The sequence below is a fragment of the Monodelphis domestica genome, chromosome 4 (assembly GCF_027887165.1).
Source record: "Monodelphis domestica isolate mMonDom1 chromosome 4, mMonDom1.pri, whole genome shotgun sequence".
Classification (NCBI taxonomy): domain Eukaryota; kingdom Metazoa; phylum Chordata; class Mammalia; order Didelphimorphia; family Didelphidae; genus Monodelphis; species Monodelphis domestica.
Window position 1 is genome coordinate 421,536,196 of NC_077230.1, and position 27,940 is coordinate 421,564,135.

General features: G+C 50.7%; 2 protein-coding genes across 5 annotated transcripts; both read left to right on the forward strand.

Moving 5' to 3' along the window:
* Nucleotides 1-14: 14 nt before the first annotated feature.
* RSPH6A (radial spoke head 6 homolog A) lies at nt 15-20,076 on the forward strand. Of its 3 annotated transcripts, XM_056796304.1 has the most exons (7): nt 28-771; nt 3,936-4,167; nt 8,500-9,267; nt 9,458-9,599; nt 16,632-16,683; nt 19,094-19,211; nt 19,787-19,923. In XM_056796304.1, the coding sequence occupies exons 1-6, from the start codon at nt 182-184 to the stop codon at nt 19,167-19,169; spliced, it is 1,860 nt and encodes a 619-aa protein (XP_056652282.1). In that variant the 5' UTR covers nt 28-181; the 3' UTR covers nt 19,170-19,211; nt 19,787-19,923. The 3 variants fall into 3 exon arrangements, 2 of the variants coding, with proteins under 2 accessions (XP_056652282.1, XP_056652281.1); XM_056796303.1 differs by lacking the exon at nt 16,632-16,683 and having other exon boundaries at nt 52-771; nt 19,787-20,076; XR_008911623.1 differs by lacking the exons at nt 16,632-16,683; nt 19,787-19,923 and having other exon boundaries at nt 15-771; nt 9,429-9,599.
* Nucleotides 20,077-20,610: 534 nt separating this feature from the next.
* On the forward strand, nt 20,611-27,396 carry DMWD (DM1 locus, WD repeat containing). Of its 2 annotated transcripts, XM_056796302.1 has the most exons (4): nt 20,936-21,466; nt 23,319-23,501; nt 24,872-26,077; nt 26,922-27,396. In XM_056796302.1, exons 1-4 carry the CDS (start codon nt 21,011-21,013, stop codon nt 26,967-26,969), a joined length of 1,893 nt encoding a protein of 630 aa, XP_056652280.1. In that variant the 5' UTR covers nt 20,936-21,010; the 3' UTR covers nt 26,970-27,396. The 2 variants fall into 2 exon arrangements, with proteins under 2 accessions (XP_056652279.1, XP_056652280.1); XM_056796301.1 differs by having other exon boundaries at nt 20,611-21,466; nt 24,872-27,396.
* The last annotated feature ends 544 nt before the right edge of the window (nt 27,397-27,940 follow it).

A 27,940-nucleotide genomic window follows, 5' to 3' on the forward strand; every position in this document is an offset into this window, starting at 1 on the left:
CTAGCCTGTGGGGTTTGGCCAGAGGGCGGGTCCTGCGCAGACCACACTTCCCTGGCCCCGCCCACCTGGCCCATGGAGCTTCTTTGGCCCCGCCTGCTCCCTGGTCCTCGAGCCCGGAGACGGTTGCCCTTGGAGACGGGACGCTTCAGGCTCCCTCTGAGCATCTGTTCTCCAGCCGACCATGGCGGACGATGAAGATCCCAACAGGTCCCACCCCCGCTCCCGAAGGGAGAGCGAAGACAAGCGTGGCAGCATTCCTCGGGGCTCAGCCAGCAATTCAGGCTACCCTTTCGCCCGCCGAGGCAGCCTGGCAGTCCCACTCCAATATGAGGAGGGCGAGGAGGAGGAGGAGGAGGAGGAGGAGGAAGTGGTTGAGGCTGAGATGGAGGAAGAGCATCGGGTGCCCTTCATGGAGAGGCTGGACACCCAGGACTTCCAACAACTGGCCGGCATGGCCCCGAGCCACCTCAGCATGCCAGAGCCCTTCCCGGGGATGGATGCTGCCCAATATGGGCTCTTTGGGGCGCTGGAACACCAAGTGGGCTCCATGTTCCAGCCCCAGCCTGTGCTGTCCTCAAGCAGCTTCCAGCTCCAAGAGGAGGGCTTCCACGGCCCCTACGCCAGGGACGATCCCCGCTACATGGGCTCTCATGTGGACCCCAACTACGGGCCCTTCGACTTCGAGCTGCCGGAGCCCGACCCGCGGGAACTGATGATCCAGAACGCCAAGGCTTACCTGCTGAAGACCAGCGTCAAGTGTGACCTCAGCCTGTGAGATGTGGGCAGCCCCAGAACCCCCCACAGGGCCCAGGGAAGGGCTGAAGCTCGGTTCTGGCCAAAGGCTCTCCCACTTCCTGGCTGTGTGACCCCTGGGGGAAGCCCCCTGTGCCGGCAGCCAGGAGCTGCTGCTTCTGCCCCTATGCAAGGGCTGTTGTGGGGACAGAGTCCTACCGGGCCAGGGCCTTGGGGACCATTTGTTAGAACACAAGGCCCTTGCCTGTTTCCCTTAAGACAGAAGGACAAGGGCTAGAGCAATGTCTTACCCAAGGTCACACAGCTAGGATGTGTCTGAGGCTAAATTTGAACTCGGGACCTCCCATCTATCTCCAAGCCATTGAGACACCTACCTACCTTCCCTCCAAGGCCCTTTCATCCTGCAGAGAGAAAGAGGATGACCCGTCCATTCCAGCCACCCTGGACTCTCATGGTCGCCCACAAGTGGTCACAACCCACCACTCTGAAATGGCCCTTTCTGCCTCAGCACCTTGTTTTTCACCCTTCATGAGCCTCCCCTCCCCTCTCTTCCTTCCTGTACTGGGATCCGGGGCTGTCCCGGGCCTCCCCTTGTACCACTCCAAGCCAACAAGATCCACTTATGTCATCCAACCTCAAGGGGACCTTCATGGCTGCCCAGAAGACCAATTTTAAGCTCTTACCTACTGCCTTAGAATTGATCCTAAGTCTGGTTCCAAGGAAGAAGAGTAGTAAGGGCTAGGCAATAGGGGTCAAATGACTTGCCCAGGGTCACCCAGCTAGGAAGTGTCCGAGGCCAGATTTGAATCGGGCCTGCCTAACTCCTCTTAATCCACTGAGCCACTTAGCTGCCCGCCAGCAATCCTTTTATTCTCTCCTAATTAATTTTCTATCCCACCTTCCACTGGCTTTTCCACACCTCTCAGATTTCCCATATGATCCATTCTCTCCTTTCCAAGTGAGAAAATAGAGGCTGCTGCCCATTCTGAAGTGCCTTTTCTCCCCTATTACATTTTTAAATCCCTTGACGCACCCCCCATGCCTTCCTCCTTTGTTCTAGTTCCCTAATTAAGAGGTGAGGTGAGCCTTTTTTAAACTTCATTTCTGGCAGTAACAACTCTTGGGCAGAAGGGCAAACACTAGACAAGGCAGGGGTTAAGTGACTTGCCCAGGGACACACAGCTAGGAAGTGTCTGAGGTCAAATTTGAACCCAAGACCCCCCAACTCTAAGCCTCGATGCCCCTACAGGCAATCCTTGCTAAGGACAATCCTTTCACTCCATCCCATTCTCTCCCATGTGCCCTGGCAGCTCACCCCTTCAAACCCCTCTCCCCACAACCTTCGATCTGTCCCTATTTCTGGGTTCTTTCCCTGCTCCCTGCGGACAGCCAGGTTCAGACAAACAGCCCTTTCCCCTTCAGTCAGAATCCCATGTGCTCTCTTGCTTGGTCCAATTCCTTGAAAAATTCAGCCTGTTTTCTCTTTACAATCCAGCTTCCCTGTCTAAATGGGACTGCGCTCTCCAAGGTGCCCAACCACCCCTGGCTTCATTCTCCTGATCCCGCTCTCTCCTCCTAGAGACTCTCCTCTCCCCAGGCCATTTCTTTGGAAACCCTTAACTTCCATCTTAGAATCAGTACCATATACCCGCTGTAATGCAGCAGAAGAGTGGTAAAGGCTAGGCAATGGGGGTTAAGTGACTTGCCCAGGGTCACACAACTGGGAAGTGTCCGAGGTCAAATTGGAACCCAGGACCTCCTGTCTCTGAGTCTGGCTCTCCATCCACTGCGCCCCCTCCAGGTTTTGCAGTTGCTCTCTCCCATTTCTATCTAAGCACTCTCCATTTCCCAAACATGAGGGTCCCCAAAGGATCTATCCTGCTCCTCCATGTAGTGCATTATGGCTCCCCAGTGGATCTAGCCAGCTTTCTCCTAGCTGCTGAGCTGCCCCGTGGCTATCTCTAACTGGATGTGCCCAGAACATCCGGGAGCAACATGCCCCTCATCCCCATTTTCCTGCCTGGGAGCACTAGCGTCCTTCCAGCATCCAAGATCCACCACCTCAGTGTCACTGCCATTCCCTCCTCCCCATAGCCAGACAGGTCCCAAGGCTCATCGAGGCTGGTGGTTCTCCCATGTACCTCCTTCTCTGCACTCATGGCCACGACCCCAGCTCACTCCTTACCTCTTGCCTCAATGCTTGCAGCATCCAACCTCCTGTTGGACTCCCAGCTTCCAGCTTTTCTCTTCCCCAGCCTGCCTTCCTTGGAGCTTCTTGAACACCCTCTAAAGTCCAGGTGTGACTAGTCACTCCTCAGCTCAAGGACTCTCCATGGCTCCCTACTGCTCTTAGGGTCAAATACTAACTCCCCAAGTCTTCCCTGTTTCTGGGCATCCAAAAAAGAACTCGTCATCCACTCTGCATTCAATTCCATTCAACAAGCATCTGCTTTTCAAGGTGCTGGCCCTCCCGCTGCCCCAGAAACAAGATGCTTCAAGACTTTGCATAGTCTACCGCCTTGCCTGGAGCACCCTCCCTGCTCATGCCTCCTTTCAGGGCCCCTGGCTTCCTTCCGCACTGTTCAAGCCCTCTGCTAGTGCAGCGTGCCCTCTCTGCCACCGTGTCTTGCTGTCGGTCTCTGCCTCTGTTTCTCTTTCCCCCTCCCTTTCTGAGTCTCTGTCTTTATGACACTCTCTCTCATTTTCCCCTCCTCTCTCTGACTGTCTGTTTCTCTGTCTCTCTCTGTCTCCCTCCCTCTCTCTGCCTCTCCCTCCTTCCCCCCTTTCTAACTCCTTTTCTCTCTGTCTCTGTGACACTGTCTCTGTCTCTGTGTACCTCTCTGTCTTTCCCTCTCTGCCTCTGTTTCTGTCTCCCCCCTTCCTTTCAGAATCTCTGTATCTCTCTCTTTACATGTCTCTGTCTCTGTTTCGAGCAGGGAGAGGGTAAGGCAGGGGCATGAAGAGGAAGCAGATTCCTTGAGGTGTCGCCATATGTTAAAGGGAGTAATGGGGGCAGAATGGTGTGGGAAGGCATTCTGGGTGTTCCGAATGGCTTAGACAAAGGCTTGGAGGTGAGGAAGAACTGACGTGGCACCCCGAGGGTGCCCCCAGCCCAGCTTGCTCCCCTGCCTCCCTTGCCTGGCTCCACACCCGGCATCCGCCTCAGAGCCCTGTCCTTGCAGGTATGAACATCTGGTGAACTTGCTGACCAAGATCCTGAACGAGCGGCCAGAGGACCCCCTGGCCATCCTGGAGTCCCTGAACCGCACGGTCCAGCAGGAGTGGTTCCACAAGAAGCTGGACACCCTGAGGGACGACCCCGAGATGCAGCCCACCTACGAGATGGCCGAGAAGCAGAAGAACCTGTTCCTCCGAGGGGCTGGAGAGGGAGAGCAGGAGATGGAAGAAGAGGTGGTAAGACCCCCGGCCCCTGGGGGAAGGGGCAAGAGGCCAGGAAGGCCACGGGTGGGACAGGGGGGCTGAGACACACGCTACACCCAGACATGCATCCTGCGTACATGCACCAGGCAGCTCAGTGGCGCCACAGTGCACAGACTGCTAGGCCTGGAGTCAGGAAGACCTGAGTTCAAATCCAGCCACAGACACTTCCTAGCTGTGTGGGCCTGGGCAAGTCATTTCATTCTGGTTGCCTCAGTTCCCTCATCTGTAAAATTAGCTAGAAAAGAAAATGGCCAACCAGTCTAGTATCTCTGCCAAGAAAACCCCAAATCGGGTCATAAAGAGACAGGACTGAAACAACTGAAGAAAAACCAAACATAATCACATACATATATTCACAATGTATTATATATGCATGTGCACAATACATGTGTGTACATGTGCATACACACACAGCCTTTTTTTTTAACCCTTACCTTCTGTCTTAGAATCATAGATCAGTAAGAACTAGACAACTAGAGTCAAGTGACTTGTCCAGGGTCACTCAGCAGCTGGAAAGTGTCTGAATCCAGATTTGAAACTTCAAAATTTCAGACCTGGCTCTCTAACCCCTGAGCCACCCAGCTGCACCCATTATATATAATATATATTTAATTCCTTACCTTCTGTCTTAGAATCAACACGGTGTATTGGTTCCAAAGCAAAAGAGTGGTAAGAGATAAGAAAAAATATTAGCCCAAGGTCACCCAGCTAGGAAGTGTCTGAGGCCACATTTGAACCCAGGTCCTCTTGACTCCAGGCCTGCCCCTCTCTCCCCTGTACTGCCAGTCCTCTAAAGATTCAGTGTTAGGGCAGCTGGTAAGGCCAAGAGGCCAATAAGATGCCTCCAGCAGCAGCAGGGCAGACGGTAAGGAAGGCTTCCTGGTTCCCCGTCTTACCTGAAGAATCATAGTGATAACTCCCAGCGAATCTAAGGAACTGGAATAGATCCAGAGGAAGGTGATGAGGATGGGGAGGAAGGACCAAAACTGGGCCATTGGACCCAGAGATGTTTAATGAAGAAAATTACGGGAGAGAGAGAGACTCGGTGAAGGCTGTCTTGAGTACTTGAGGTTCTGTCATGTGACAAGAGGGTTCAACCTGCCATGCTTGGTGTCCATAGGCAGGACCACCTTCTTCATGACCCCATGGACCACTGCCTGCCAGGGGTATCCAACAAGGGGTTTTCTTGGCAAAAATACTGGAACAGCTTGCTCACTCTTCCTCCCTCCCTCTCTCTCTCCCTTCCTTCTTCTCTCCCTCCCTTCCCTTCCTACCTCTCCTCCCTTCCTCCCTCTTTCCTCCCTCCCTCCCTTCCTTCCTGTTTCCTCCCTCCCTCCCCCTCCCTCCCTTCCTTCCTCTTTCCTCCCTCCCTCCCCCTCCCTCCCTTCCTTCCTCTTTCCTCCCTTCCTCCCTCCCTTCCTTCCTTCTTTCCCTCCCCTCCCTCCCTCCTTCTCTTCATTCCTTCCTTCCTTCCTTTCTTCCTTCCTCCCTTCCTTCCTTCTCTCCCTTCCCTTCCTTCCTTCTTACCTCTCCTCCCTTCCTCCCTCCCTCCCTCCCTCCCTTCCTTTCCTTCCTTCCTTCCTTCCTTCCTTCCTTCCTTCCTTCCTTCCTTCCTTCCTTCCTTCCTTCCTTCCTTCCTTCCTTCCTTCCTTCCTTCCTCCCTTCCTCCCTCCCTCCCTCTCTTCCTTCCTTCCTTCCTTCTTACCTCTCCTCCCTTCCTCCCTCCCTCCCTCCCTTCCTTTCCTTTCCTTCCTTCCTTCCTTCCTTCCTTCCTTCCTTCCTTCCTTCCTTCCTTCCTTCCTCCCTCCCTCTCTTCCTTCCTTCCTTCCTTCCTTCCTTCCTCCCTCCCTTCCTCCCTTCCTTCCTTCCTTCCTTCCTTCCTTCCTTCCTTCCTTCCTTCCTTCCTTCCTTCCTTCCTTCCTTCCTTCCTTCCTTCCTCCCTTCTTCCTTCTTTCCTTCCATAGATGAGTGGTTCCGAAAGCATAGTCCAAGGACCTTTCAGGGGATCTGAAAGATTATAAACTATTTTAAACTAAGATGTTTTAAATATTTATCAATATTGATCAATATAACCTACATAAGCCAAAGCTTTTGGTTTGGGGGAGGGGGCTTTTTAAAAAAACAATTTAATAATTTTTAAGAGTGTAAAGGAGTCCTGAGACCAAAAAGTTTGAGGCTCTCTGCTTCAGAGGACATTTACAAAAATGTTTAATTCTGAACTTTTACACTCCCCAATATTTCTACATACCAGCAAGACACCAAAAGAGGTTGTAGATGAAACCATGAGCCTCCATTGTATACTGCTTGCTGTAAAAAGATAGTATATAATAAATTCCACATGTTAAAAAGAGGACAGGAATCCATTCTTTTCTTTTCCTTGACATGGTTCATTTTTATTTTATTTTTTCAATTACATATAAGTAAAACTCTTCTATATTCTTTTTTTTATTCTTAAAATTTTATTTCTTTTTTACCAGTTACATGTAATAACAAGTTTTCACTTAAGTTTTTCAGAGTTATATGATCCAAATTGTCCCCCTCCCTTTTTCCTTCCTCCCTCCCGGAGATAGCAAGCAATTCAATCTGGATTTTCCATGTATTATCGCACATATTCTTCATTTTTGTAAGTGAGTAATCTTATAAAACCAAACCCCCAAACATAAACCCAAATAAACATCTGAAAAATCACATGCTTCCACTTGCATTTGGGCTCCCACAGCTCTTTCTCTGGAGGTGGAGAGCCGTCTTTGTCACCGCCCCTCAGAATTGTCCTGGATCACTGTGTTGCTGAGAGTAGCAAAGTCTGCCACAGTTGATCATTCCACCATATTGCTGTTACTGTATACAGCGTTTTCCTGGTTCTGCTTATTTCACTGCATCAGTTCAGGGAGGTCTTCTCAGCTCTTTCTGAAACCATCCTGCTTAACCTTGCATATTCTCTCCCTCCCTTCCCCTTAAGAAGACACAGTACGAGACAGGTTATGCCATCAGTTCTTTCTCTGAAGCACACGTTACTTTTTTTTCTTTAAACCTTTACTTTCCATCTTAGTATTGATAAAGGTTCCAAGGCAGAAGAGCAGTGAGGGCTTGGCAGTTGAAGTGAAGTGACTTGCCTAGGGTTACACAGTTAGAAGTATCTGGGGCCAAATTTGAACCCAGGACTCCTTATGTCCAGGTCTGGCTCTCCATCCCCTAAACCAATTAGGTGCCCAACAGTGCAGTTTTGAAAGTCATGTGTGAGGTCAGCTAGGCAGGAAGTGGACAGAGCACCAGGGTTCAAATATGGCCCAGCTCTGTGACCCTGGACAAGTCACTTGACCCCAATGGTCTAGTTCCTCTTCTGCCTTGGAACCAATACTTAGTATTGATTCTAAGATGGAGAGAAGGATTTAAAAGGGGGGGGGGGGGGGAAGCTGCCCTGCTTGTCTTTGCTTCCTTCTGAACATCCTTCTAGTTTCTTCTAGGCATGGAGCACAAATGGCCCAGAGCCCTCTTTTTTACCCCCCCCCCTCCATTTCAGAACTGGGAGACGTTTTTCTAAAAGCCAACCCCTGTAATAAAGAGCCAAGCAGAAACCCCAACCCCCTCCCCCCCCCCCCCCACACACACACGGTGGTCAGGGAAGTAGCCCCTTGCTCTTCTCTCTCTGTTCCTGGAGGCCATCAGCTTTGGCCCAGGTGGGAGCCGCACTGCCTTCTGGGTCCTCCAGCCTTGTCCTCTTTGTTTTGCTCCCAGCATTTATTCACAACAATTTCCCCAGGGTCCAAGCCTCGGCTTCGGCCCATCCCTCCCTTCTCGGGGGAGGATTGGAATTCGCTCCTGAGTCTCCTCGGGGTCCTCAGCAGGTGGTGCTTGGGAACCTGTGACTCTGGGGCTGTTTTTATTCCTTGCTCTGCCAGCTCTGCCATTCGATGCTCCCTTCCGCACAGAATGCAGCCCAGAGGGTCCCCGCTTTATCTCTGCAGCATGAATGGGATTTGGGGGACTTGGCTTCCAAACTGGCCCCAGACACTTCCTAGCTATGTGACCCTGGATAAGTCCCTTCCCTTCCATGGCCCAGCCTTAGCATAGATGCTCAGACGGGAGGGAAGGGCTTGTGTTTTCCAGTTCCTTCTGAAGGATCTCCAAGCACTTTGAGTGCCAAGCGCTGGGGATCCGCGAATTAGGGGAGTTAAGCTTTGGGGGCGGAGAAGGAGTGGTCAAACGGGACAGAGCTCTGGGTTCGAGCGGGTGCACGGCCCTCCAGCCATAAGCTGGGGGAAGGGCGATCTCCGATGCCCAGCCCGTGCCCTTGCCCTCTCCCAGACAGACATCCCGGTGCCCAACGTCATCGAGGCGGCCTTCTACTTCGAGCAGGCGGGCGTCGGGATGAACTCGGACGAGACGTTCCGCATCTTCCTGTCGCTCAAGCAGCTGGTGGAGCAGCAGCCCATCCAGACGTGCCGCTTCTGGGGCAAGATCCTGGGCCTCTACCGCAACTACCTGGTGGCCGAGGTGGAGTTCCGGGAGGGCGAGGAGGAGGAGGAGGAGGAGGAGACCGAGGAGATGGTGGAGGGCGCCGCCGAGGGCATGGAGGGCCGCCCGGAGGAGGAGGGCGAGGACGAGGAGGAGAAGGAGGTGGACGAGCCACCCAAGTCCACGTGGAAGCCGCCGCCCGTGATCCCCCGCGAGGACAGCCGCACCGGGACCAACAAGTTCCTCTACTTCGTGTGCAACGAGCCGGGCCAGTCGTGGACCAAGCTGCCCCACGTGACGCCCACGCAGATCGTCCACGCCCGCAAGATCAAGAAGTTCTTCACCGGCCGCCTGGACACGCCCATCGTCAGCTACCCGCCCTTCCCCGGCATCGAGGCCAACTACCTGCGCGCGCAGATCGCCCGCATCTCGGCCGGCACGCAGATCAGCCCGCTCGGCTTCTACCAGTTCGGAGAGGAGGAGGGCGACGAAGAGGAGGAGGGCGGCGCCGGGCGCGACTCCTACGAGGAGAACCCCGACTTCGAGGGCATCCCCGTGGCGGAGCTCGTGGACTCCCTGGCCAACTGGGTGCATCACACCCAGCACATCCTGCCCCAGGTAGGACGGGCCCGGAAGGGGGGGCGGGGACACTCCCCAAGAAGCGCGGGAGAGGTCTGGGTGCCATCCGCAGCGGGCTGCCCCCTGGTCCCATGGACCTTCCCCAAAGACTCCTGGGAGGGTGAGCGGAGCCCCAGGGCTTGCTGCCTCTCCCCTCCTAGGAGCCTGATCCAGTTCCGGGGCTCCCCAGGGTCGCTGCACCTGGGTGAATCCCAACCAGAAGACGGAGGAGGAGGAGGAACTGGGGGAGGAAGAGGAGAAGGCAGATGAGCCGGAGGAGGTGGAACAGGAAATCGGACCCCCCCTCCTGACCCCGCTCTCCGAAGATGCAGGTATTGCCTGAGGTGGCCTCCCCCAGCCCCACCTGGCCTCTCTCCTCTCTTCCTCTCTGTCTCTTTATCTTGTCACCTTCTGCCCAACCTGCGGGATCTTTTCTTCCTCTGAGCTTCTGGAATCCTCCAGCCCTGTCCCACTTCCTCCAGGAAGCCCTCCCTGCTATTCCTAGCACGCTAGGACCCCAGCATGTCCTGGGAATACGAGCATTGTCTCGGGGTAGGAAAGAGGGAACAATGGGGAGAGAAGAGAATCCTTTCTCCCAAGAGTCAAGAGAATGGCTTGTTTTTCTGAGTGTGTCAATTCCATATATATCGATTCTGCCTTCTTAGCCTCCTGTTGGTGAGTGGCCTACCGAAATCGGAGAGCTCCTGCCCTGGAAAAGCTGACATTCTAATGGGGAGAAGGAGCAGTTGTGCAACTGTCAGAAAGGACACTCGATGGTACCTGGGGGTGGGCTGAGAAAGCTGCGGAGAAGCAGTGTCTGAGGGTGCCACCAGGTGGTACCCGAGGCTCTACGGACAAGCTCACTCAGCTCACCTGCAGCTCTCCAGAGTGTTAGTAATATAGTAATAGCTAGTATTTCCTTCCTTCCTTCCTTCCTTCCTTCCTTCCTTCCTTCCTTCCTTCCTTCCTTCCTTCCTTCCTTCCTTCCTTCCTTCCTTCCTTCCTTCCTTCCTTCCTTCCTTCCTTCCTTCCTCCCTCCCTCCCTCCCTCCCTCCCTCCCTCCCTCCCTTCCTTCCTTCCTTCCTTCCTTCCATCTTCTCTCTCTCTCTCCCTCCCTCCCCCTCTCCTCTTAACCATTGCCTTCTATCTCTTTCCTTCCTTCCTTCTCTCCTTCTTTTTCTTAATAACTCTTAACTCCTATCTAAGAATCGATACTAAATATTGGTTCTAAGGCAGAAGAATAGTAAAGACTAGATAATAGGGTTAAGTTACCAGCCCAGGGTCATACAACTAGGGAGGATCCAAAGCCAGACTTGAACCCAAGTCTTCCTGTCTCTACCCTGACAGAATCTTAGTTTCTCATGACATTGACTATAGTTCTAATCTTCCAGTTCTTTTCTCAATAATGCTGTTGTCATTGTATTGTATTGTTCTCTACTGGAGAGCCATCCATTATAACAAAGAATAAAAGCTAAAGAGAGGGAAAAAGCAGTTCAGCAAAGTGACCATAAATGCAGCATTCCATATCCATAGGTCCCCCTGGTATCTTTTCTATTAGGCAGGGAGATTCTATCTGAAATGTCCTCATCTTAGTATGACACGAGAATGCAGGGGTTCGGGGTTGCTTGCCAAAGGACAGTTCACAGATGCATTTTCTGCTTTCTTTTTCAATCTGGAGATAATAGTAAAGTACAAAGGAAAGGAAAAGCCTGGACAAGCAGGGAGACAGGAGAATAATATATATATGAGAGAGAGAGAGAGAGAGAGAGAGAGAGAGAGAGAGAGAGAGAGAGAGAGATTCCTCCCCCCCCCACCTCATTGAAAAAATTTTCAGTCCCAGCAAAATCCCTTGAGGTATGCCCAAACACCTGCAGATGTGCAGCGTAAAATGTAAACAGGATTCAACTCATTTAAGGTAATTATCCCACTATCCCAGGTAATTGTGCTAAGGTACCATTTACACAACATCCACACTACTTTTCGCACTGTAAATGGTGCTATATTCAGTTGCCAGGCTAGGGTTAGTTGTAAAACAGCACATTCACATAAAGCAATTCCATATTGGTGCCTAAGCCAACAGACTTAAGAGATTTTTAAAAATGCATAAGGAATGATCATGTGAAGCCACAGCAGTGCATTCTATTAGTACATAAGCCAATCAATAAAAACCATCAATGAAACCTCTGCCTACACTTCTCCCTTATCTCTTCTAAGTTTTTCTTTAGCTTAGGGAGATAATTTGAGGAAAGAGAGGGAGGGAGGGAGGGAAGGGAGGGAGGGAAGGAGGAAGGAAGGGAGGGGGAGGAAGGAAGGAGGGAAGAAGGGAAGAAAAGAAGGAAGGAAGGAGGGATGGAGGAAGGGAGGGATGAAGGAGGGAGGGAAGGAAGGAAGGAAGGAGGGAAGAAGGGAGGGAAGGAAGAAGGGATGGAAAGATGGAGGGAAGGAAGGATGGAATGGAGGGAGGAAGGGAGGGAGGGAAGGAAAGAAGGATGGAGGGAAGGAAGGGAAGAAGGAGGGAGGGAAGGGAGGAGGGATAGAGGGAAGGAAGGAAGGAGGGAAGAAGGGAGGGAAGGAAGGAAGGAGGGGAGGGAGGGAGGGAGGGAGGAGAAGAGGAAGGGAGGAAAGGAGGAAGAGAGAGATAATTGGCAGAACATGGCTTGTGGTTGCTCTCTCAGTTAGTTGGGCATGTGCATGCTTACAATGGCCAAGACACCACAGGAAGGCAGGGGTACCTCAGAGGGCACATGGTCTAGAACAGGAAGTCACATATATGGAGAAGGTGAAAGAAATCCAGTTGCTGGCATCCAGAATTGAGTTTTATACCTCATTCTTTCCCTCGAAGAGAGAGTCTTCCTGTCAGTCCCTTGGGCACAGGAGACCAATGGCTGCTGCAGTCAAAATGAAGCTCTAGGGGGAAAAAAGAGGCTCTAGGCTCAGTTTTCATTATTATCTTCATAATTTTGTCCTTTTCCTCCAGATGAATTTCATTATTCCTTTTTCTAGCTCTATACAATAATTCGTTGGTAGTTCAATTGGTACAATACTGAATGAGTAAATTCATTTTGATAGTATTAACATTTTTTATTACAGCAGCTGAACCCACCCATGAGCAATGAATAATTCTCTAATTATTTAAGTCTGTCTTTAAGATAAGCAACAACTTGGTGGGTTGTGTTGCGGTTATGATGGGATAATATTATTAAGTGTTCAGTACAGTGCCTGGACAGTATGTGCTATGTAAATGCTGGCTATTATTATTACTAATAGGTAGCATTTATAGGAAACATTTTAAGGTTTGCAGAGTGCTTTACATGTTATCTCATTTGATCCTCACCACAACTCTGTGAGGCAGGTGCAGTTATCTTCATTTTATAGAGGAGGAAACTGAGTCCAAGAGTGATTAATTGACTTCTTGCCTATGATCACACAGCTAAGTAAGTGTGAAGCTGGATTTGAACCCAGGGCTTCCTGGTACCAAGTCCATTACTCTTATTGACTATGCTACCTACTTGTTTTCATGTCTTCAAAATGTGCTTTGTACTTGGATTCATATCGTTCCTAAGTATTCCCTGGTAGATGGTAAACTACCCTTTGTAGTCATTTTGAGTTAAATTTCTCTTTCCAGCTCTTCCTGCTGTGTTTTGATGGTTCATGGGATTTATTTTATATCCTGCAACTTTTCTGAATTCATTCCTTCAGTTTTTGTTAGATGACTCTTTAGGGTTTTCTAAGTAAATCATTATAACATCACAAAAAGTGATAATTGTGTTTCTTCCTTGCCAATGCTTATTTCCTTATTTCCCTTTTGGTCTTATTTCTATAACTAGCATTTCTAGAACTACATTAAATATTAGTGGTGATAATAAGCTTTCCTGCTGATCTTTACCTTTGAAAGACCTTTTAATTTTTCTCCATTCCATGTGTTTGGTCTTTGTTTTAGGTAGATAATATTTATTGTATTTTGAGAAAAGGTGCCTTTATATTCCTATGTTTTCTACTTAAAAAAAAAAACAGATTGGATTTTGTCAAGTCTTTTCAGCATCTATTGATATAATCAATATTATTAAATTTATAGGGTTTTTTTTATGTCAAACCCACTCAGCATTCCTGATATAAACCCATCCTGATCATGGCAGATAATCTTTTTGATGTGTTATTATGGTGTTGGCTAATATTTTCTTTAAGATGTTTATATCAATGTGCAGTAGGTAGATTGGTTTATAATTTTCTTTATCGGCTGTATCTGACCAAGATGAGCTGAACCAGCCCATGTTGGAAATGGATCGGGTCAAAGGTTTCTTGCCGCTCGGGCATGGGATTAGGCCCAGGGATGGCTATTACATTTCCAGCCAGGGTGTGAGAGTGAGACCCAACCTCAAAAAATATATTTTCCCCTCAGAGTGTCTATTATGTAGCTTAGTTGGGGGTTTCGGTTTATTGCTGCTTATGTTTTTTTGGTGCATGCCCCATTCACTGATTTCTTCCCTCTCTTGTTGATCACAACTGCTCCGAATGCCTTTGTGAGTTCAGCTGAAGCATAATAGACTTGGCTCCAGCTCCTCATCTTAACTGTAAATGAATCTTTTTGTTTCCGTTGTTGGGTTTCTTGGGGATAGCCAAGTCTTTCACAGTTGGTCATCCCTTCATAATTTTTTATAGCACAGTAGTACTCTGTTACAATCATTTACCACAATTTATTTAGCCATTTCCCAAGTTATAGGCATCCCCTTAGTTTCCAATTCTTTGCCACCATGAAATGGGCTGCTACAAATATTTTCGTACATTTAGGTCCTTTTCCCTCTTCGTTGATCTCTTTGGAATATAGACCTAATGGTGGTATTGTTGGGTCAAAAGGCATATAGAGTTTTATAGCCCTTTGGGCATAGTTCCCAATTACTCTCAGGACAGTTAGATCAGTTTTACAACTCCAACTATGAACTTTAGATTACTCCACCCTACTTAGTCTAAAAAAATCAGGAATGTCTACACCCATACTTAAGGAGTAAGTATTTAGGAGGATGGCCTATGATAGACATGTGCTAGCAAATGACAAATCAGAAACAGACCCCTGGGCTGTCCTAAGTCAAGCCTAAGATATCATTGGTACATGTGAGACACAGGAAAGTGATGTAAAACTGTCTATATATTTTGTGTCACTTCCTCTCTCTGGCCTCTTTGACAGCAGAGAGGTGGCTGGGGGCAGCTGAGCGTGTCAGCATCTTGGCATGGTGGCTGCTATTGTTTTTAGCAATGACTTTTCCTTGATACCATACTGGAGGAAGCCTAGTAACCTAGTTCGGTGAGGTGTCTTCTCTGAGATCTCTCAAAGTTTTAGGCTGATTTTTTCTCTTTTACCTTCCAAACACTATCCACTTAGAAGCCTCTAATCTTCTTCAGAAATCTTGTGGCAGAGGATTTTGAACTCCCCCTGGCACAGGCCAGGTGGGAGAAATCCTATACCCTCTCCCTCTCTCTTCTCCTTGATTTCTTCCCTATATATTGATTAAACTACCATATATTTCCAAACTGACTTGGGTATTTTTATTTGGGATATCCCCTGCCAACCAAAAATTAAATTTAGATTAGGTTACGACCCTAAATTATCCTTACACAACCAACAGTACAGTAATGTCCCAAATCTTCCACATTCCCTCCAGTATTTGGTATTCTCTTTTCCTGTCATGTTAGTCGATCAGATGGGCGTGAGATGGTACCTGAGAGTTGTTCTAAGTTGCATTTCCCTCATCAATAGTTGATTTAGAGCATTTTTTCATGTAACTACTATGAGTTTCAATTTCTTCTTTTGAAAAAGGGGTTGTTCATATTCTTTGACTATTTATAAATTTGGAAATAACTCTTATTTTTTATATATTTGACTTACCTCCCTATGTATTTCAGAAATAGGATTTTTATGAGAGAAATTTCCTGCAAATTTTTCCTGTTTCATCTTTCCTTCTGGTTTTGGCTGTTTTAATTTTGTTTGTGCGAAATCCTTTTGATTTCATTTAATTCAGAACTATCCATTTTTCTTTCTTTGATATTCTCTGTCTTATTTGACCATAAACTTTTCTCCTTTCCATAGATCTGACAGCCTACCATATTCTTGTACTATTGTGTTCACTCTTCCTTTATGCAGTTTGGATGAAGGTGAGCTTAATGGGACCTCTTTACCCTGGAAGATCCATTCTTCCCTGAGGCCTTCTTACTTTGGAACATCCCTTCATCATGTTTGCCCCCTTTTCTTATTGATGAGATCCTCTTGGAGGTCTCCACTTTAGGGATGGACCTGTTCTTGACTCCCCTTTCTTAATGTTTAAATAGTCTTCATTTTATGCCCTTCTATTATGTGATAGTCATTTCTGTAATTTTCTTCTTTCTTCTCCTTGTCTCCCATTTCTGTCTTTTCCTTAAACTTAAAACAAAACACCTATGAGCCCTCTTTCTGCCTGTTTTTCCTTATGACTCTCAAAGATTATATTATTATTATTATTGTTGTTAATAGCTCATATTTATAAGATGCTTTAAGGTTTGCCAGTTGCTTTAGGCATGATATTTCTCTGACATTCACAATAATTTTGTTCAGAAGATGTTGTTATTCTCATTTTTTAATGTTTATGGCAGGGGTTCCCAAACTATAGCCTGAGGGCCACATGCAGCCCCCTAAGGCCATTTATCTGGCCCCCAGCGCACTTCAGGAAGAGGCACCTCTTTCATTGGTGGTCAGTGAGAGGAGCACTGTAAGTGGCAGTGCCACAAAGCATGGTTTCACATACAGTACTACTTATGGTGACATAATCCTTTGCTTGGCACCTCAGAGGATTATGTGGCTGCACAATGGAAGATGTGAGCATGGTGAGTGGTGATCTGGGGGAGGGGCTGTGTATACTGCTGCCCCATTAGGGTTAGATTTATGCTTAGGCTTAGGTTTAGGGTTGGGGTTAGGGTTAGGGTTGGGGTTAGGGACAGGGTTAGGTTTTTATAGTCTGGCCCTCCAATAGTTTGAGGGATAGTGAACTGGTCCCCTGTGTAAAAAGTTTGGGGACCCCTGGTTTATGGTATTTTTTTTTTAACTCGGACGCTCTAGATTTTTCCTATGATCTTCCTGAGAGTTTTTATTTTGAGGTTTTGTTTTGTTTTTCTGTTTTTATTTTGCCCTCTGGTTCTAAGAGATCTGGGCAGTTTTTGCTTATAATTTCTTAAATGATGGTACTCAGGAGTGGTTTTGGTCATGATTTTCAGATAGTCCAATGATTTTTGGTCTCTAGACCTATTTTATAGATCAGTCATTTTTGACATATCTCTCCACTTCTGTGTTTTTTTTTCCCTTTCAATCTTCTCATTTTCATATTTCTTTTGTCTTGTAGAAGCACTGTTTTCTATTTGGCCCATTGTAATTTTCAAGGCTTTCGTTCTTGGGTAAGGTTTCCTTTTTTTTATGGAGTGTATGTTTAAGCTATATTGGGTACCTGCTTGTGGCAGATCTGGGTTCCTCTAGATCCGTGGTGGTGAATCTATGGCACATGTGTCATATTCTCACTGTTCTACATTCCATCTCTCTGTTCTGGGCATTTTATCCCTTCAAAAATATGTATATATTATATGTCTGTATATATATATATGTATATATATACCCATTTATATTTTTTCTTCTTCTAACTACATGTAAGAATAATTGAAAATGTTTTATTGTTGAGTTCCAAATTCTGTCCTTCCTTCCTACCCCTTCCTCCTCCCTGAGATGGCAAACAATTGATATAGATTTTTCATGTGTAATCATATAAAATATTTTTCTATATTAATCATTTGTGGAAGAGATCCTAAATAAACAAATAAAAAGAAGTGAAATACACCATGTTTTGGTCTGCATCCAGACTCCATCAGTTCTTTCTCAGAGGGCAGATGGCATTTTTCATCATGATTCTCTGGGATTGTCTTGAATTTACTGTATTGCTGAGAATAACTAAATCATTCACAATTGTTCATCAAAAAATATTGCTGTTACTGTGTACAGTATATGTTCTTCTAATTCTGCTCACTTCACTTTGCATCAGTTTATGTAAGTTTTTCCAGATTTTTCTGAAATCACTCTTCCTGTCATTTCTTATAACACAGTAGTATTCCATAATTATCATATCCCATAACTTGTTTAGCCATTCCCCAGTTGATGGATGTCCCCATCATTTTCAATTCTTTGTTACCACAAAAAGAGCTGTGATAAAAAAATTGTATAAATAGGTCCTTCCCCACCCCCCTTTTGTATCCCTTTGGGATACAGACTCAATAGTGGTATTGCTGGACCCAAGGGTATGCAGTTTTAGAGTGATCTGGACATTTTTACTGACTGCCACCCGTGCCTAGAATTCTCTCCCTCTTCATCTTCACCTACTGGCTTTCCTTGCTTCCTTTAAACCCCAACTAAAATCCTACAGGAAGTCTTCTTCAATCCCTCAAAATTTGAGTTCCTTCTCTTTAAAAATTATCTCCTATTTATCCTGTATGTAATTAGCTTGTATCTATCTTTTTGTTGATTTGTTGTCTCCTCCATTAGATTATGGGCTCCTTGAAGGCAGGAACTGTTTTGTCTTTCTTTGTATGCCCAGCATTTAGCACAGTGCTTGGCACATAGAAGATGCTTAATAAATGCTCACCCACTGACATATTTCCCTTCTTCCCCAACCACTAATGCTCTCTTTTCAGGAGATTGTTCTTGAAACATTTTCTGTTTCTTCAAAGTTTATTTTAGTTTCTTGCTCAACTTATCTTTAGAAGCTGATTTTAAGATAATTGTGGTTAACCATTACATCACTTTATTTATTGATTCATTATTCAAATACATCTGAGAAAGATATTAGAGGGAATGCCTGTTAGAAGCAGAGGAAAAACTTTTTTCCCCCAAAATTGTAATTTGTATTTGTCAGGGCAAGATTCCAACCTGGCAGCTTGGAGTTATGAGAGAATTATTGATTCAATTTTACAACTTCCCAGAGCCAGGAGAACTGAGACCTCGCTCTTTCGAGGCAAAACAAGTCAGCAGTTTAGGTTGTTGGGAGGCATTCATGAGCTACAGCTATTTCAGAAGAGGACCTTGGCAACTTCTCCCCATTGTCTTCCTGTGGCTTTTTTGAAAGGAAAATCATTCCCTGAGGAAAATGTGTTGAGGGAATGTTTGCCTACGAATAGCCTGACACTAAAAAATGGGGACATTTAATCATCACAGCTTGCCTACCAGCCTAGTGACATAATACCACCATATAGTTAAATGTGACTTAAGATTTTTTTTTATTGTGACCTATATTAATGCCCTGAGGCAGTGAGGTGAAGAAGTGGATTGAGTGCCTAACCTGGAATCAAGAAGACTCATGTTCCTGAATTCAGATCTGACCCTCAGATACTTCCTAATTGTGTGACCCTTGGAAAATCACTGACTCCTGTTTTGCCTTGGTTTGCTCAGCTATAAAATGGGCTCAAGAAGGAAATGGGAAACCACTCTAGGATCTCTGCCAAGAAAACCCCAAATGGAGTCACAAAGTTGGATAGGACTGAAATGTCTGAACAATTGCTGTGGCAAACATTTGGGCTAAGGGAATAAATGAGATTTAGAAGGTTCAGAGTGTGAAGGAGAAAAAAGACTTAGTGGACAGTTTCCCTTAGGACTAAATACTGTGGGCAGTGGGCTTCCAGAGAAGGTTCCTGGGCCAGGAGGTTCCTTATCTTGTTTCTATCACCCAAATCAGTTGGGCTGAGGGTTGGGAAGGTGGCAGACAAAGGGAGAGGACTTCACTTCTCCCCTAATTCTAATTCCTTTCTTGGTCTTCCACCTTACTAGAAATCATGCAGTTGGCTCCATGGACAGCCCGCCTCTCTTGCAACATCTGCCCTCAGTACTCTGTGGCAGTGATTAGATCCAATCTGTGGCCTGGGGCTTATGCTTATGCCATTGGCAGGTAAGACATACACAAATAGGGCATCAAAGAGCTTCCTTGTGGCTAGGGAAGGCACTGCACAGAAATGACCATTCAGAGACTTTTCAAGGAAGATAGAGAGCAGGGAGGTCTCCTTGGGAAGCTAGAGGATTCTAGAACCTTTGATCTACTCTGGGATCTTTAACAAGCTTCTTCCCTTCTCTGGGTCTCTGCTTTCCCCTAGGATTAAGGAATTGGCTCAACCAGGCAATCTTTAAAGTTTCTTAGACTGACATCCAAGACTCTTTGAGGGCTAGCAGGACCTGGGATTGCTGGAGGACAGTGGGAGTCAGACAAGGTCTTAGAATAATTAGAAGAAAAACATAAACTAGTAGAGTTGGATTGTCAGAGCTGGGAGGAGCTTAGAACAGAGAATGTCAGAGCTGGGAGGGATCTTAGAATATTAGAATACTGGAGAGTCTGGAGGAAAGTTGCACAAGGGAGGCTCTTTCTTGCCATTATCCTATACTTACTTCCTGGGTGTCATGGGAAGGTTTGTCATAATGTCTAAGGACTCAGGGAATAACAGTCTGGCGTTCTCCTTGGCCCCCTCCCAGGAAGTTTGAGAACATCTATATTGGTTGGGGCCACAAATACAGCCAGGAAAACTTCAACCCAGCTCTGCCACCAGCAGTGCAGCTGGAGTACGTCAGTGGGGCTGAGACCATGGAGATAGCCGACCCCACAGTGGAAGAGGAAGCGGCCCTGAAGGCTGCCCAGGAGCAGGCCCTGGCCGCTGCTGAGGAGGAGGAGGAGGAAGAAGATGAGGAGGATGACGAAGTTGATGACTGAGGGGGGGAACTGCAATGGATCAGGATTTCTTACCTTGTGAATATTTCTTTCTATATTTGCTTGGAGAATTATTTATTTTCTACAACGGGGAAGGTGGGGGTTCCTTTAAAAACTCCCAGAGAACGGGCCTGTTTCTCACCCCATCCTTCCTCTGCTCAGGTACCTTACTCTTACAATCCTTGAAATCACATCTAAAGCCTTTGGGCTCCTCCAACCCCAAGTAGGACCCTCAGGTTCCTACAGGTCCTTTCCCCAGGGCTCTCATCCTTCACTCTCCCCTAGCCTCCTCGGATTGCGGGCCCTCATTCCGCCGCCTCCACGAAGCTTTTTCTTGGGTTCCCCCAAGCAATCTTCCTTTTGATAGGTTGGAAAAGCGCCCCGCCTCCCCGTCGCTAGGGAAGCGGCGCTGTTGTTAGGGAACCGTCCACTCCCTTCCACATTTCTCTGAAGTCCCTTCCCCTTGGTCCTATCCAATCACAATTCAGTTCCCCTAGCAACCATTCCGCCCTGCCCTGCCCCCAAGTCGACGTCATGCCCTACAAGCGCGTGACAGTTGCTTAGGTGACAACTCCTATCGCCTCGGCTAAGCCTCCTAAAATTGCCGTGAAAACGTTTCCTTCCTTCCTCTTGGATCGAAGTTCCTCTTTCCTACCCGGAATGTGCAATCAGTTACCAAGACAACAGCTGCTCCTCCCCCGCCCCTTCCCTGAATGCCGGGCTTCACGCCCCTAGTTCTTCCCCCAATTGGGATCTCATTGCACAGACGATGCCTTCAGTCTCCTCCCTACCTGGCCCCGCCCCTTGACCAATCGGCTTCAGTCAATCCTCTACAAGCGGCACCTCTACACCAACCGGGTGGCCGTCGCCCGGGCGACGTCCCGCCTTTTCCGGTGGGAGGTGGGCCGGCGGGCGGAAGCGGCATCGGGCGCGGCGGGCCGGGGGCGCGGGGGCGGGGGCGCGCGGAGGGGCGGAGGGGCGCCAGGCCCAAGATGGCGGCGGGCGCGGAGGGCGGCACGGGCGCGGGGGCTTTGGGCGACTGCGCCGAGATCAAGTCGCAGTTCCGGACGCGCGAGGGCTTCTACAAGCTGCTGCCCGGTGCCGAGGGCACGGCCCGGCGCGCGGGTCCGGTCCCGGCCCCCGGCCCGGCCTCCACTGTTGCATGCGCTGCCCCAGCCGCCGCCCCAGGCCCGACCCCCGGCCCTGCCTCCGCTGCCCCGGGCTCCGCAGCCGCTGCTGCCGCCGCCGGGGCGCCCTCCCCACCCGGGCCGGGCCCCGCGCTGCCCGCCGTGCGCCTGAGCCTCGTGCGCCTGGGCGAGCCCGACCCCGCCGCCGCCTCTGGGGAGCCCGCTGGGCCGCCCCCCGCCGCCGGAGACCGCGTCTGCTTCAACTTGGGCCGGGAGCTCTACTTCTACCCGGGGGGCTCCGGGCGGCGGGGCAGCCACAGGGTGAGCCAGGGAGGGGAAGGAGAAGGGACAGGTGGAGGAGATGGGGGTGGATGGAGAGAAGAGGAGGGGGAGGGGAGAGGAGGAGAGAAGTGGGGATGGAGATAGGAAGGGGGGAGGGAGAAAGAGGGAGAAGAGGGGGGTAGAAAGGGAAGAAGATGGAAGGGGGAGGGGGGAGAAAAAGGTGAGAATGGAGAGGTAGGAGGTAGAAATAGGAGGGAGGTGGGGAGGAGGGAGGAGGAAGAAGAGGAGATAGATGAAGGATGAGGGGTGCTGGCAGTGGTCCAGCACATTAGGGAGCATGGGGTGGCTGGAGATCTAGGAGAATTGGTGCTGAGAAAACATGTTGTCAGATGCCTTAGAATTCCGAATTTTAGATTAAAAAAATCAAACTTCTACAATGAAGACCATTAGAACACATGCTTTGCAGTGATGGCCAGCATATATGTTGCTCTCTAGGGTTTGCAGTGAACACTTACAAATATTTTCTCATTGGGTTCTCATAACAACCCCAGGACATGGGAGTTGTGATCAGCTCCATTTCACAGATGAGGCAAACTGAGGTGAACTGAATTTTCAGGATCACACAGCTAGGAGGTATCTCATTCTGAATTTGCACTTAGGTTTTCCAGACTTTAGATCCAGGCTCTGTCTACTTGGCTGCCTTGCAGGATCCTTGAAACAAAAAAGTTAGCCCTAGGGCCTCAGCAGGTCCCAGAATGGGAGGGGTGAGGCTTGGTGTCCACAAAGCTGTTTGGAGGGAGATGGGGGGATTCCAGGGGAGGCGGATGAAGAAGGAGGTCTGGGCTGCCTAATTGGATCGATGCTGTGGACAGAGGGGTGTGTGCTCCCCCTGCTAGAGAAGGCAGGATAGGCAGGGGATTGGAGAAGGAGAATCAGTGGAGGTGAGGGGACTCCGTGGTTGGTCAGAGAGTGTAGAATTTCTGTCGTTTCTGAGCTGGCAGGGATTTTAGAGGCCACAGGGCCAACTTCCTCCTCATTGAGCCACTGTCTAGGTTGGGTGGCCAGCTGGCTTCTGGTGACACAGGTGCTCAGTAAGGCTAGGACCCCTGAGGCCTGAGAGTGTGAGCAGGAAGGCTAGGAGGGTGTTGGGGAGAGAGGCCTACAGCTCCCTAGGAAGACTGACCCAATCCCTTTCAGAAACCCGGAGAGGTAGAGCTGACCCCACTCTTGGTGACCAAAATCTGTGAGTGTGGTGAAGTGTCAGCAAGGCCAACTCTGAGGTGTGATAGAGGGGTCCCTTAACAGAAAGGGGGGCACCTCAGAAAACCTCTTTAAGTTCAGTTCTGCCCCCCCCCCCCAAGATAGAAGCTAAGAGTTGTTGAGGCCCTACAGCTGGTTACTGGCTGAGGTAGGATTTAGACCCAGGACCCCAGCCTCCCAGTCAAGTCTCCTTCCTTTTTTTCCAATGTAGTCCCCAGTGCAGGGACTCAAGTCAAAGCCCAGGCATTCCTTAGGAGCCTGCCAGGCACTTTTCAAGGCTCTGGAGATTCAGGGACAAAGATGAAATATTCTGGGGTAGCCCCAAAATATTGGGCTACCTCACAGAAGCAAGTTAAACTAAATGCAAGCTATGGGCTGAGGGGTGAACTGCAGGAAGGAGAAGGCAGGACTGAGCTTTGAAGGGTCCTGAGGAGAGGATGGGGTGTGCAGGGCTGGGCCCCAAGCCTTCCCTAATGTAGCCTGAGGCTGCCCCCTCCCTTTTTCTTCCCTTTCCCCCGTCTGGGGGGATTGCTGAGCAGTGCTTTGGCCTGCACCGGGATCACGAGCTCCCTCAGGTCTATAGTTTCACTCATTACTTCTCTTCCTGTCTCTCTTCCCTCCCCAACAACAGTCCATAGATCTCAACAAGCCCATTGACAAGCGGATCTACAAGGGCACCCAGCCCACTTGTCATGACTTCAACCAGTACACAGCAGCCACCGAGACCATCTCCCTGCTGGTGGGGTTCTCAGCTGGTCAAGTCCAGTACCTGGACCTTATCAAAAAGGATACCAGCAAGCTCTTCAATGAGGAGGTAACTTCCTGGGCCCCAGGGCCAGGGTACCCAGGAGGAGTAGCCCAGAGCCATAGAGGGGGCAGAAACACAGGGATGATTTAATAGACTGTCAGGACTGGAGGAAGGGCCTTAGAACAGGAGTGTCAGGGCTGGGAAGAGCCTCAGAACAGGAAATAGCAGAGCTGGCAGGGGCTTTAGAACAGAATGGCAGAGCTGGGAGAAAAAGCTCTTCCATTCTCCCTGATTTTACTAATTGGAGAAACTGAGGAGAAAGGAGTTGCCCAATTAAAAGGTTTCTTATTTATGGGCACAGATCATTTTTAGATCCATTATCTCTGACACTGTCCCAATGAGTGAGGGCAGTCGGGGACCTTTTATCCCTTTTTGACAGAGGTGGCACCTGAAGTCCAGAGTGGGTAGAACTTGCCCAAGTGGCACGACGGATCTCAGAAGTGCCAGGGATGGAGCGCAGGTCCTTCGCTCCCTTCAGCCCCTCACTCCCCATGCTAGTGGAATGGATGGGATCTGCAGACAGGGATGGCCAGTGCTCAGGGAGGGAGGGTTGGAAGGAAGGACTCCAGCTGGTCACTTGTTAGTGCATCCAACAGCCTCCTCAATTTCTAGCCGAGGTGGAGAGTCAGCAGAAGGGACAGGCTGCTTCTCTCAGCTCCCTTTCTTTCCTCCAGCCCTCAAGGGATGGAGAAAGCCTGGTGCTGAGGAGGCAGAGGGGGGGAACGAAGAGGAAGGGCATGGCTGCCTGATGGACAGACACAGGAAGGGACAAGAAGGTTCAGGAGGCCCAGAGAAGGGACCCAGAAATACATGTCAGAATTTTCAGCCCAGCTCTGTACTGCCTGTGAGGCCCAGAGCAAACCCCTTAACCTCTGGTGCTGAGGCACCCTTATCTGTCCAGTGAGGGGGTTGGCTTTGAGGCCCCTTCTTTTTTTTTTTTTTAAACCCTTACTTTGTGTCTTGGACTCAATACTGTGTATTGGTTCCAAGGCAGAAGAGCAGTCAGGGCTAGGCAATGGGGGTGAAGTGACTTGCCCAGGGTCACACAGCTGGGAAGTGTCAGAGGCCAGATTTGAACCCAGCACCTCCCATCTCTAGGCCTGGCTCTCACTCGAGGCCCCTTCTGTCTTGAGGTGTGACCATGGCCAGGATCCCAGGGAGAGTCGGTACGCTTTACCGGTGGGGTCTCCAGCAAGGCTCTCCATCACATGGGTTCAGCCTCCTGTAGAAGCTTTACACGGACCAAGGCCTGGGGGCGGGGGGATAGGACCTTGCCCCACAGTCACACAGCTTGTGGGCAGCAGAACCAGGTTTGGTCCACAGACTCAGTCAGTCCCGGACTCTGCCCGCACTCATGGCTTCCCTTCTCCCCTCAGAGACTGATCGACAAGACCAAGGTGACTCACCTCAAGTGGCTGCCCGAGTCGGAGAGCCTGTTCCTGGCCTCCCATGCCAGTGGCCACCTCTATCTGTACGACGTGGCCCGCCCGTGCGGCCCCGCTCCGCCCCAGTACGCTTTGCTCAAGCAGGGCGAGGGCTTCGCCGTCTACACTGCCAAGGGGAAGGCCCCCCGCAACCCGTTGGCCAAGTGGGCCGTGGGCGAGGGCCCCCTCAACGAGTTCGCCTTCTCCCCGGACGGGCGGCACTTGGCCTGCGTGAGCCAGGACGGCTGCCTGCGCGTCTTCCACTTCGACTCCATGCTCCTGCGGGGCCTCATGAAGAGCTACTTTGGCGGCCTGCTGTGCGTGTGCTGGAGCCCCGACGGGCGCTACGTCGTGACGGGGGGCGAGGACGACCTGGTCACCGTGTGGTCCTTTACCGAGGCCCGTGTGGTTGCCCGAGGCCACGGCCACAAGTCCTGGGTCAACGCTGTGGCTTTTGATCCGTACACCACAAGGAGCGAGGAGGAGCCAGAGGAGGAGGGGACGCCGCCGAGCGGGAGCGAGCGCGAGGCCGGCTCCTTGCCCCGGCTGCCTCCCCCCGCCGTCACCTACCGCTTCGGCTCGGCCGGCCAGGACACCCAGTTCTGCCTGTGGGACCTGACAGAGGACGTGCTCTACCCGCGGCCCCCGCTGGCGCGGCCCCGGGCTCTAGCCGGGGGTGCGGAAGCTACCCCCGTCACCCCAGGGTCACTGCCCCGTTCCCTCTCCCGTTCCAACAGCCTCCCGCACCCGGCGGTGAGCGGCAAGGGGGCTGGGGCCGGCACAGGCGGGGCCACAGAGCCCGGGACCCCTTTCAGCATTGGCAAGTTTGCCACGCTGACCCTCCAGGAACGTCGCGATAAGGCTGCTGACAAAGAGCACAAACGGTACCACAGCCTGGGTAACATCAGCCGGGGCAGCGGCGGTGGCGGGAGCAGCGGAGACAAGCTGGGGGGGCCAGCCCCCCGGGGCCGCCTGGACCCAGCCAAGGTGCTGGGCACAGCCCTGTGCCCTCGGATCCACGAGGTGCCCTTGCTGGAGCCCCTGGTGTGCAAGAAGATTGCCCAGGAGCGCCTCACCGTCCTCCTGTTCCTGGAGGACTGTATCATCACCGCCTGTCAGGAGGGTCTCATCTGCACCTGGGCCCGGCCTGGCAAAGCTGTGAGTACCCCAGGGGCAGGAGGGGAGCCCCCCTTGACCCCAGAGCCCAATTAGGCTCCTGCCTCCTCTTCCTCCGGGCTCTGGTTTGTGGAGGGAGTGCTTTGAGATTCTTGGCAGGAGGGGGTATCGGCAGTCTCGTAAGTAGTCGTGGAATGCTGCCATCTGCAGAGAAGAGGTGTGCCAACCCCGAATGTGTGAATGTTAGGAAAATGGGCATCAGGGACCTACGGAATGCAGCCAGTGGAGGGGGCGGGGGGCTAATTAGAGAGCATGGCGGAGGGGGCTCTCCACACACAGCTGGGAAAGACCCAGCTGCAGATCCCAGTTCCAGGATTGAGTCACCGACTTACCAAGTTCTTGAATGTCTCTGAGCCTCAGTTTCTTCATCTGTAAAATGGGGATGCTGGAGCTGTGTTCCTCACAGCGTGGCGGTTGAGGAAAGCCCATTGACCTCCAGCAGTATTTGAATGTGATCTGCTATTATTTTAGAATGCCATCTTTAAAAGTGATAGAGCCTCGGAGTCGTGGAAGGATTCTTTTGGGGCATGGAGGCGCCCAGACCCCTCTTAAGCTCAGGCACATCCACAAGGGCCTGGAACTGAGCACTTTTCCGGGGAAGGGCTTGGGCACAGGCTGCCTCTGGTAAAAGTCTCTTAACAGGGGTGTGGGCCCAAACGCCGGAGATGGAAAGGGGCCTTGAGCCCCCCCCATAGACCCTGGAGCGGGCAGGGTACCTCCCTCTGGGGGTGGGGGGCCTCGGGTTGGCCTCAGTGGCCACAGGATGGCCTCACTGTCCGGCCCTGGGCCCCTAAGTCCACATGCCCTTCTTCCGGCTTCCTTGCAGGGCCTCTCCTCCCAGCCTGCCAACTCCCCCAGTGGTACCGTGGTATGAAGCTCGTGGACTCGGCCGCCCCCGCCTCTCAGCCTCCTGGTCCATGTCCCGTCTGCTCCATCCTAGCTCCCCTTAATGTGTTCATGAGACTAACAGTGGAAGGGGTCCTTGTCTAGTCCTCCGCCTGCTCCAGGCCTTGCACAACGCCAGGGGCGGCCCTGGACTGGCCTGGGGAGCGCGGGGCCCAGTGTTCTCCCCCCTCCGAGACGGTCAGTGTTACCCCCTCGCTCCCCTGCATGTGATGACAGCCAGCCTCCCCTTCGACCTCAGCTCTTTGCACAGGTCCCGCAGGGCAGGGGGGCTCTTCCCCTCGTTGTCCCGAGGCCCTTGAAGAGTGTTCTAAATTATGGAAACCCCCATGTCTCTGTCTCCCCCTCCCCACACCCTTCAACCTTATTTATAGTAAAAGCTCCTCGTTTTTACAGTCTGGGCTGTTGGCCTCTGTTCTGTCTCGTGCTTGGGGGCTAGGGTGGGGAAAGCAGGGGGCCTTTCTGCCTCCATTTCTTCCAAGGCTCTGGAGGAGCCCAGAACAGTACCTTCAGAAGCACCTCCACCCTTTACAGGTGGGGAAACTGAGGCCAGAATGATGCTGGCTCACCAGGGCCCCATCTTTTCCTCCTCACTCCCTCGTCTCTAGCCCGAATGTCAGAGACAAGAAGGGACCTTAGAACCGAGGACCCAGGATGTCAAGCTGGGAGGGCCCTGTCAGCCTCACACATCAGCACTGGAGGCTGAAGTGGAGCAGGAGACCTGGGGCAGAAAGAGCAATTGGGGCCCAGCCGAACCCGCCCTGGAGGGGGAGTCATGGTGCAGAGAAGGGTCCACTTGTCAGGAGTGCGGGGCCAGGGTGGTGGGGAGTGGAAGTGAGCCTTTGTGCCTCCCCTGCCCATCCGATGGAGGGGTGGCAGTGGGCGAAGGGAGCCTGGGACCCGTCTCCTGAGGGGTTTGTGAAGCCCTGCGGAGTGCCAGGC